The sequence below is a fragment of the Xenopus tropicalis genome, chromosome 5, assembly GCF_000004195.4.
Source record: "Xenopus tropicalis strain Nigerian chromosome 5, UCB_Xtro_10.0, whole genome shotgun sequence".
Classification (NCBI taxonomy): domain Eukaryota; kingdom Metazoa; phylum Chordata; class Amphibia; order Anura; family Pipidae; genus Xenopus; species Xenopus tropicalis.
This window is the reverse complement of record NC_030681.2, coordinates 95,826,089-95,836,994: the sequence shown is the minus strand read 5'-3', so window position 1 is coordinate 95,836,994 and position 10,906 is coordinate 95,826,089. Positions and strand designations below refer to the sequence as shown.

The following is a 10,906-nucleotide window of genomic DNA, read 5'->3' as shown; positions in this document are numbered from 1 at the left end:
TTTGAATTGTGATCTTATTTCTGGTTGACAGGATCACTGATCTATTAGGCTTCAATTTCACTGTTATTCTGGTAATATTATTTTGGTATTGTTTTCTTTCTGTTTAGGCCCTCTCCTATTCATTTCTAACTTTCCAACTACTGCATGGCTGTTAGGGTAATTAATCCCTAGCAATTAGATAACAGTTTAAACTCTAGGCTTGTAGAAAAAAATGTACAGGTATAGGATCTCTTATCCGGAAAGCCAATATCCAGAAAGCTGCAAATTACAGGAATGTCTTCTCTTCTAAATTATTTTTTATCTGCAAGCTACATATTGGTGGCAAAACAGTGTTTGTAGTGGACTTAAAGGAACAGTAACATCAAAAAATTAAAGGGTTTTAAAGTAATTCAAATATAATGTGCTGTTGCTCTGAAAAAAACTGGTGTTTTTGCTACAGAAAAGCTACTATATAAATAAGCTGCTGTGTAGCCATGGGGGCAGCCATTCAAGCTGGAAAAAAGGAGAAAAGGCACAGGTTACATAGCAGATAACTAGTAGATAAGCCCCATATAATGGGGGTTTATCTGTTATCTGCTAAGTAACCTGTGCCTTTTCTCCTTTGAATGGCTGCCCCCATGGCTACACAGCAGCTAATTTATATAAACTATAGTAGTCTTTCTGAGGCAAACACGCCAGTTGTAGCAATGCAGGGCAACAGTACATTATATTGTTATTACTTTTATACACTTTCATTTTTGGTGTTACTGTTCCTTTAAGATATGGTGATCAAAATTGCAAAAAAAAAAAAAAAAAGCATTATCTGGAAAACCCAAGCATTCTGGATAATAGATCCCAGTCCTGTACATAATTTAAAAAAACACAAAAAAATAAAAAACAAAGACTAATTATTGTCTTAGAATACTACTGTCAACAACATGCTTGAATTTAAAGGTGAACTATCCCTTTAAATTACAAATGTTCAAAACAAGCTTTACAAAACCGTCTCATATAAAGCAAGCATGTTGGCATTAACATTCCATAAAGTCTAATTACACAGATGATGTAATGAAGCATATTGTGAAACAATTTCACAGTTAATTATATCTGTAAAATTTACAGATAGATAAATACAGGTACATATTAAGGACATCAATGTAAAAAGACACAGTTTTAATTGAGAAATATTACTGTTTCAGATTTAAAGACATTTTTTCCTTACAAAGCAAACATTTCATTTACAAAAACAGAGGTACTTGTGTTCCTTTTAAATTGACTGCTAGCAAATTTCCTGAGGCATGAAAGACTGAAAAAAACATAGTCATGCTTCTTCTGATATTCACTAATAATTTGGTCCTTTTCTGAATGGATCTCTTCTCATGATTGCACCATAACACAAAGATGGATCACAAATTCCTGCATCACCGGGGGAACCTTGAGCGCCAGGAGGTCCACGATCTCCTTCCCTACCAGGAGGCCCCTGTGGTCCAGTTCGCCCATCTTTGCCTATGCCAGGTAGACCTACAGGTCCTTAAATAGGTGAGAAGACATCATTAATTAATTTATGGTATTACAGTATGCATTTTATTCTTCTAACTTTACTGTTAACAACTTTTGTACAATAGTATTTATGCTAAACCGTCCTACAGAAGTCAGTGGAGTAGGAATCCTAAGTGATATTGATGACTAAGTGAAGCTAAGAGGTCACTTCATACCTTCCAACGGACACGAGGGCACCCACTCCGTTTAGAAGAAGGGAGGTTCCATTTAAATATTCGGAAAGGATTTTTTACAGTGAGAGCTGTGAAGTTGTGGAATTCCCTCCCCGAATCAGTCGTGCTGGCTGATACATTATATAACTTTAAGAAGGGGCTGGATGGATTCTTAGCAAGTGAGGGAATACAGGGTTATGGGAGATAGCTCTTAGTACAAGTTGATCCAGGGACTGGTCCGATTGGCATCTTGGAGTCAGGAAGAAATTTTTTCCCCTCTGCGGCAAATTAGAGAGGCTTCAGATGGGGTTTTTTGCCTTCCTCTGGATCAACTAGAAGTTAGGCAGGTTATATATAGGCATTATGGTTAAACGTGATGGACGTATGTCTTTTTTCAACCCAACTTACTATGTTACTATGTTACTATGATACTACTATGTTAAATCAACTTATACTCATACTAATTAATTAGATCCTGCTGTACTGCTCCACTTGTCAAAAGCCAATCATGTTTTAATATAAACTTAGTGCATACAAAAGTATGTCAATATTATTTTACAACTCAACAGAACTTTTATGAGCTATAACTTCATCTTTACTGCTGTGCATGTCTTGTGTTGCCTACAGGTGGCAGCACCTACCACTCTGTTCATATCAAGAAAAGGTGCTGTTTCTTCTTTAGCTAGAGTTACAAGGGCAAATTTACCAACCAGCGTAATCCCTCAGTTTGTCTGTGTATAAGGAATAGGGCGAGCAGCCTGTATGTGCTAGGGCTGGCAAAAGAAAACAATGGGCTTTTTACCGCTGTTGTGTTTTTTAAGGTAAGTGAAAAACGCTGTATTGCTGGAAGCCTACATTTTGCCTTGCAATGGCCTATTACAATCAAGACTTCTTTGTCTTTCCTAATTTTTTTTTTTTTAACCGCAATATGTAATAGTTTATTTTTTGAGCAAACAAAAGTTGCCTAGACATGAAAGTATGTAAACATTTGGGAAATTAATGAAACATCAATACAGTTCAAAGGAAAAAAACTATGTATGTGTAAAGTCTCTTCATAAAGGATAGGGGAAATATGGGAAACTTAATATGTATAATAAAATATAAAATAAGGAGACAGGTATTAAACAAAGGTATTAAAAACTGAACAAACAAAAAAGTGAGAGGTTTTTAATGTCTGTACTTAAGTTGCCTCCCCTAATTTCACCAGAAATAAATACCTCACTTGCAGGTACCTACTTTTGGAGCCCCCCCACCCACTCCTGTCATTATAGGCCAGTACCCTCATTTGTGTACAAATTTCCTTCTGATTCCAATATGCACATGGGCAGTAAGCAATTTATTATGCAAAAAAGGGTCCATTTAACATGTGTGTGCACAGTAACATTATTAGTGATGTCTTCATTGGCCATGCCCCTTATGATAATTAGCAAGCTGAAGATCTCCCAGTCCGTTGTTTTCATGGTTGACATCTCTGAGGATTAAAAGTCACCTGCCCTACACTAGTAGCATAGTGGGGCTGAATTGTAATATGTTAAGCTATCTCAAAGCACCTGAGCTTATATATTACCTGGAACACCTGGGGCACCCTGTGGTCCTGGCTCACTGTCACCTTTATTACCCTTTGCACCTGATTTTCCTGGAGGTCCTACATTTAAAAACAGTCCTTTTAGTAGTTGGAAATATAAAGACATAAAAATAAATTCATATTTTAAAAGAGGGGTAAACAGGAAAGTCCATATAAACACAAAAGCTAATAACACATATAAAACGGTTATTTGCAATATTAATAGCTTAATCAAATGAAACTTGTTTAATCTAAAAATAAGAGTCACATGACCAGTTTTTCTTACAAGATGTGACCTTAACAGCTACCATTGTGTTGCGGAGTGTACTATAGCTAAGTGCTGGTGGGGTGACTGTAGATAAGTAGGGACCAGACAAGCCCTTAGCGTATTACTTGTTCCATATCTTAGGCAACGGTCACAGAACTTTTCTATAGTTGTTTCTGGGTCTCCACTGACAGGTACTGTCTCAGCCTGCATGCTGATACATGGAGAAGATTTAGGTTCGGTATGTATTTACACTCTGTATCTTCAGACTGCAGTGTCTGTCCTTGGAAACAGACAAAGGAGAGCAGAATGGCTGCTTCTCTGCTTACATTTATGCACAGGCTATGAATAAGCCAGGCATGACTGTAGCCTCTTAGCCGCTATCATAGGTGTACGGTGTGGGGGGGGGGGGAGAGTCCAGTTGGGGCCCAAGGCATTCACAGTGGCCATGTGTTCTTGCAAAGTGGCACAATGCTTCCTTGGCTTTATCAATCAAAATTCTTGTGTTGCTAAGAAATTAAAGTCATATTTAAGTCATATTTTTTTTGTATTACCGTTACAGGATCTGGAATGCTTGGGCTCTGCTGATCAGTCAAGTTCAAGTACAAGGTAGCATTTTATTATTACAGAGAAAATATATCACTTGCTTAAAGGAGAAGAAAACAATAACAATAACTGGAGGGTGTCAGAATGTTAGGCACCCCCCAGTGGGCACAAACTATAAAAATGCACAAACTTTCTTCCACTGTTGTTAGTGGTTGCTAAACAGTTTCTGTGTTTGAAAAAGCTGTATTAAATTTGTGCAAAGGCAAATATGTTTGTGCATAGGCATATGTTTATTACCTACTTGTATTATATTCCCTTCTTGAAGGTGAGCAACACAGGGTTAAATTGCTTATTTGCAGAATGATTGCTATTAGGGATAGGATACTTCTGAATTCTGCAGCAATTGCTGGAAAAGGGCCAAATCCTGGATTCACTGAAAACCTAGTTGCTCTAGTCAGGCATCTTGGGGCAAGAAATACTGTTCATAGGCTAGCCTTCACTCAAGGACACGTTACTGCTCATAGGCTAGCCTTCACTCAAGGAGCCCTTACACCCACATGGTCAGCCTTCTTGATATCCCTGTTTAACCCAAACACACAACTAATCCACTTAAACCTTGCCCATTTCTTTGCAGATCCCACCCCTTTAGCAGCAGTCCAGATCAAATATTTCAGATTGCAGCAACAAGGCTACACTGCAGATTAACATGTTTCAGTATATATTGTTCATCTGGCCTTGGGGTCTATATAATGTTGCAATGCAGAATGCAAGCTTGAAGTTTCTAGGGAACATGTGTTGTGTGTAAATTTTGCATTTCTTCAATTTGTTTAGCCAGTGTCAGACTGAGATGGCAGGAGCCCACCAGAAAACCCTGGACCATGGCCCACTCTTAAAACTTTAATTCCTCCCTCAAACTCTTTATTCTCCTAGTCTCTTTTCTCTACATACTGTTCTCTATTCTTCTATCTATCAAGATTCATTGTTCCCATACAGAAATAGGGAATGATCATGAAATAATCTAAATAGTTAAAAGCCAGAGGGCCCACTGACACCTGGACCCACCGGGAGTTTTCCTGGTATCCTGGTGGGCCAGTCTGACACTGTATTTAGCCTCATCATAAAGCCTGGATCCTTTATTTCTACTGCTGTAGATAATACCTTGCAATATATAAATGCTTGCTACAGATAATAAATAAACTCATTGTACGTTTACATGAAAAGTGGCCTAGCAGAGCATTGCAGCCAAGAGCTTAATTTTTTTTATCTTTCCCCTTGGGGTAGAGGAAATATATGGAAGACATTTCAATTAGGTATAGAGATAGTGTTTCTAAAGTCAGAAACCATTTGCTGCCAGATTTTCCTTTTTTGTTTCTATCTTTTTTTTTTTTTATCTATTTAAAGACTCATATGGTCACCAGATACCAAAATTCTTATCAGTGTACCATAGTTATTACTCTACCGTAAAGTCAGAGCCGGTATATGATCAAGGCGCTTTTTATGAAAACCAGATTACCAGCTTCTAAATGACTTTTCATAAAATGAGCAGATTATAGAGTGAAAAACAACTGTTGATATAAATATTGTTTGTCAGTAGTGCTTAGCAGGCATTGGCTAGAGATTCAGTTGTGAGCAGCAAACTTAGTTTCTAGAAGAAATAACTATGTAACTATGTTCACTAAGATGCAATTTTTTTTGCTGAATATGAAAGTCAGCTGAAATCTAATCTGAAGTAAGCTTAAAAAATTGCTCATCAAAACTTTCCTTATTGTCATATTTCAAACGAATAGACACATTTATCAAATCAGTATGATTAAAATGGGAGTGCTCAGCACTGCTTGACTGCATTGCTGGATAAATCACCCATGCAAATCCTTTCTTCCTGATGCAAATGTGGGAAAAAATGATTTAGACAAGTATTTTGGGCTTATGATTTGTTCAATAGCAGGGGGTTTTGTTAATTTGTAAGTAACTTATAATGTTGTCTACACCATACTTTTCCAATTGCCTTAGAAACCAGGGACCAGATGAAATCAAAATGGAAAATGAATAGTAGAGGGCCTGGAAAGAAAAATGCGTAATAAAAAATAATTATAACCATAAAATTTAAGTCAATCTGCTTTTGTTTAGCTAGCCTTTTCAGTGTAATTGTAAATTGGCCCCTATCAGTGATTTATTTTGGTGTCCTACTGTACATTTGCTGATAAGGGCTTTCCGGTATCCCCTACCCACACTACCCTGCTGCCAGATATTTGCTGATTGGGGGGTACTGGAAAGTCATCATCATCAAATGTGCAGTAGACACTTCAGCACTGAAACCAAAATACATAGCTGATTGGAGATTCCCCCCCCCCTCCCAAAAATGTTATTTTGTCTATGTTACCATATAGGCATCCGAGTTCTGCCCCCCTAAAGCTGCTGCCCAGGGCACAGGTCCTTAAGTTCCAATATAGTAAATATGGCCCTGGCTCCAATGAGTTTTTGGTTACCATAATTGTATGTGACTCTGGATATCAATTCTTTAGATCAAAGCATCATGAAATGTATCCAGGAAAAAAATACATTACATACCATAACAATGGTCCTCAAATATGAGTATGCTAAATGAATAAAATAAATTATATTACAGAGTCTCTTTTTTGTTACATCTTAATATTGCCTTTCATCTGCCTATGTCCTTTTCTATCCTTTTCCCCTTTTTCTTAAAACAAACTTTTCCGCAGTGTGAGCTTACCCCTCACTTTTGGGTCCCTGCAGCGGTATTTGTCATGCCCTCTCAGCCACAAGTTCCTTTAAACAGCTTCTTTCATCCAAACTTACAGACCCACATATCCCAGAGGAAATGCCATTAATAGGGCACAAACGCGTCAGTAGTTGGACAAACTGTACTGTGCCATTAACCCAACAGTCTTTTATCTATGCAGACTGTATCTCAGAGGAAATGCCATTAATAGGGCACAAACGCGTTAGTAGTCGGCCAAACTGTACTGTGCCATTAAGCAAACAGTCTTATATCTATGCAGACTGTAAAAATAAAACTTTTAAACTTTTATAGAGATGATGTATGGTAGGTCTATCAGCCCAGACGAAAGAAGCTGACTTTCTTTCTTCTCTACATTTTTTGCTACTGCTTCAGTTATTCACTGCTTCACTTATTGCATGTTTCAGTTATGTATAGTTTTAGATACTTCTTTTTTTAACAATGTTTATTAGTGCACACTTTAAATGCACATGCTGTAATGCAGACAGCAGTAGTTTCTGAAAGGGCTGAAATGTCTACAGTATATGATTGGGTGTATATTAGTTCTATACTTCCAAATATTATGCTCCAAAAGTTCACAGACTCAAACATACAACGCTGCATCATTGTGTTTGCGTAAAACCTACCTTTAGGTCCTGGGATACCTGGAACACCTGGTTGCCCAACAAGACCTGAAAAACCATTTCTTCCTGGTAATCCTGGGTGACCTCTTGGACCATCTGGACCTACTGGCCCTGGGGAACCAGGGAGTCCAGGAGACCCTTCCTGAGTCTTACACTGGTTACAGTTTTGCTGTATATCATTCCGAATTAAAGATGGTAACTGAGCTGCCAGCAAATAACAAAACAATATAAATATTTTTGCATCCTCTCTTGCACTATTATTTTTGCCTTTTCTCTGAATTCCCTTATTTAAACCTATTCCGGATGTATTTAGGGTCGAGCAAATATTTCTCACAATACAGATTTAAGTGGGGTACATTTTCCATGAATCTGCACTAACTTTTTTTTTGCACGGAAAAAAACTACCCTTTGACTCCAAAGCATTTGGTGTAAGGAAAAACTGCCTGACTTTAATGTAAAAAGAGAATAACTGCCAATTAACCACATTACATTACCAAAAAATGTCCAGTGACTCCAACATTTTGCCATTTTGTGAGTTTTTCAACAGTTTCAGTTCTCTCATCACTAGATCTGTTACCTGTAATTCTAGGAAACTGTGGTTTTCCAGATAAGGGATCTTAAGGTAATATACTTTATGTACACTATAGAACATTTAGAAGTTAAAAGAAAAAAAACTTTGTGGCTGTATTGTAATCAATATGGAATCATGCTAGCTTAGTTATGCAATTAAGGGATAGCTCTTATTGTACTGCAAGCATACTACAGTGCAATGCTATATTTACATACCTTTCAAAACATCCAGGCATATTTGCCTTATAAATTCTTCAGATTGCTCTCTACCCTGAAAAAAATAATTTAGGTAACTGTAGCAAAGTACTTGAATCTACTAAGTACTTGAATATAGTACTATATAAACTACCTGCTGTCCTTTTGGTCCAGGTAGCCCCTGTGTCCCCCTTTCACCACTCATACCTCTGGGGCCAGGGGCACCAATTAATCCTGTACTGCCAGGTTCTCCCCTTGGTCCAGTTAATCCCCGAAGTCCAAATTCACCAGTTTCTCCTTTCTGAAATGAACAATGCTCTCAAATTAAAATGGAACTGCACACCAGGAACAATCTTTCCTCAGTTAGTGCCACACTATGCCTGCTCACAAAATCATCCTCTGTCTAGCCAGCCTTCTGTCCTGCATTCATAAGTGGGTGCATGGTGTCACCAGTGGGGGGGGGGGACACCAGCCAATTCAGGACCCTCAAGGAAAGGGGGTATATAACAAAATTTACATAGGGCTGCTTATATATAGTAATAGTTAGTCACATAAAAACCAGAGCCTTCTTTCAGTTATGAAAAAAACTTACCACTCCTTTGGAACCAATTACTCCAGGTTCACCCTTGAGAAAATGGAAAAAGAAGGGGTATTATTTGACATGTATCACTATAAAACGAAAACTGGTCAAAACAAAATGTAGACATGCATTTGACATGCATCACCAGGTCTACTGAAGATAACTAACAGGACCACATATAACCTCACATTATCACATTATCAATAATGTAGGTACAAATGTTTATACTTATGGTGAATTGGAATGCATTGCTGACCCTTCAATTTACCATGCTCGGGACATGGTAGGTGTGGGTAAAACATGTAGAAATTATTCAACCCTTCATTTGCATGGCAATCACCTGAACCTAATAATGCACTCATGTGTCAGGCAAGTATCAGTTGGAAACACAAATAACCGACACACAAGTGCACCTTGAAAGTCCAGAGAATTGCCATTGTAGTGAATGGAGAGAGAATTTGGAGTATTTACAATGAGATATGTGCTTTTCTTATAGTTAGGGCATGGAATGAAACTGCCTAATGGTACTGCAGTTCTGCACAGTTGCATGTATTGTATTAAATAATCTCCTCTCTTTAGATAGCATAATGATTGCTAACAGCTTGTGCATGAGAACTCAGTTATAAGCAGGAAAATTTAGCTTTTACTTTTTTGCTTGCCTCTACTCTATTGTCACATTTAAAGGACGTTAAGGCTGATGCCACACGTGGCGTAGGGCTGATTTTTTCGGCCAGTGGAAAAACGCTTTCCGAAAATTCAGCCCTACGCCTGCTACTTGTGCCTGCACCCGAATAAATGGAATACGCTCGGGTGCAGGCACATGTAGCCGATATATACGCATGAAAACGCGAGACTTTGCATTCTCTCGCGTTTTCATGCGTATATCGGCTACATGTGCCTGCACCCGAATGTATTCCATTCATTTGGGTGCAGGCACAAGTAGCAGGTGTAGGGCTGAATTTTCGGCAAGCGTTTTTCCGCTTGCCGAAAAAATCAGCCCTACACCACGTGTGGCATGAGCTTAAGGAGTTAGGAGGATACAGACAGTAGTATTTACATTTTCATATAAGTCATGTGATTATGAGAGTATTTTATATCCTAATACTGTTATCCCCATATGTAATAAAAGGCACACAGATTGTTCATGTGCAGGAACCAATAACAGCCAATAGGAGGTTTGCATTTAAATAGATGGCTGGCATATGCTGTGTATAGTCTGGTTGCCAAAGGTGACTAGACCTGTAGCAAACTTTATACCTTTTATAAAATAACCCCATTAGACTTAAAAAGAATTTTATTAAATACTGCATGCCTTTAAAACTTTAACAGTACAGTTTTTTTACACTCAGGTGGTAGTAGATGTGGCAATTTTTACAAATAAAAGACAAGTATGCAAAACTGGCACAGGTCTCTGCTTGTGTTTCATTCACACACAAAGTTCAAACAAATGAAAGTTTCATGGTCTGGCTCCTAATTGAGCAAGCAGAAACCACAACCATAATTAGCACGCTACCAGGTCAGAAAGAGATTACTGCCAGACCATATCTGCCTCATAGAGCATTCTGGGAGGAATATTTCTTCCTTCAATTATTTTGCTAGTAATAATGCCATGTATTACATGATTCTATACTTTAATGTATTTCCTACCTTTAATCCTGGCATGCCAAAGGAACCATGTTCTCCTTTGTGACCCTTTAAAATTGTCACAGAACAACAATATAAGAAAAAGTTGAAACATTGTGTTTCCGCAAAAAAAAAAGTTATGATACATATAACTTGATAAAGATATACATTATTAATAGGGTCAATGTTTTAATAGTAAAAGTGAGGTTTATTAAAATCTACTGCAATAAACAAAACTTATACAGATTAATCTATTTTAATACATATGCTACAGGCATGGAACCTGTTATCCAGAATGCTCAGGTCCTGAGGTTTTCTGAATAAAGGGTCTTTCTGTAATTCGGATCTCCGTGTCTCCAAGTCTACTAAAAAATAATTTAAACATTAATTAAACCCAATAGGATGTTCTACCTCCAATAAGGATTAATTATATCTTAGTTAAATACTATTTACAAAATATTTATTATCTGATTAAAATTCTATGGGAGATG

The 10,906-nt window shown here is 37.6% G+C and overlaps 1 protein-coding gene across 1 annotated transcript in view; it reads right to left on the bottom strand.

Moving 5' to 3' along the window:
• Positions 1-813: 813 nt before the first annotated feature.
• The window catches only part of col21a1 (collagen, type XXI, alpha 1), a 94,986-nt gene continuing 84,893 nt past the window's right edge, over positions 814-10,906 (bottom strand). Inside the window, exons 24-30 of the mRNA XM_002934864.4 lie at positions 10,440-10,484; positions 8,805-8,837; positions 8,367-8,513; positions 8,234-8,288; positions 7,451-7,651; positions 3,259-3,336; positions 814-1,509 (exon numbers count right to left, since the gene is read on the bottom strand). Coding sequence (XP_002934910.1) covers positions 1,322-1,509; positions 3,259-3,336; positions 7,451-7,651; positions 8,234-8,288; positions 8,367-8,513; positions 8,805-8,837; positions 10,440-10,484 — 747 coding nt within the window. The 3' untranslated portion in view covers positions 814-1,321. The remainder of the gene's footprint in view (positions 1,510-3,258; positions 3,337-7,450; positions 7,652-8,233; positions 8,289-8,366; positions 8,514-8,804; positions 8,838-10,439; positions 10,485-10,906) is intronic.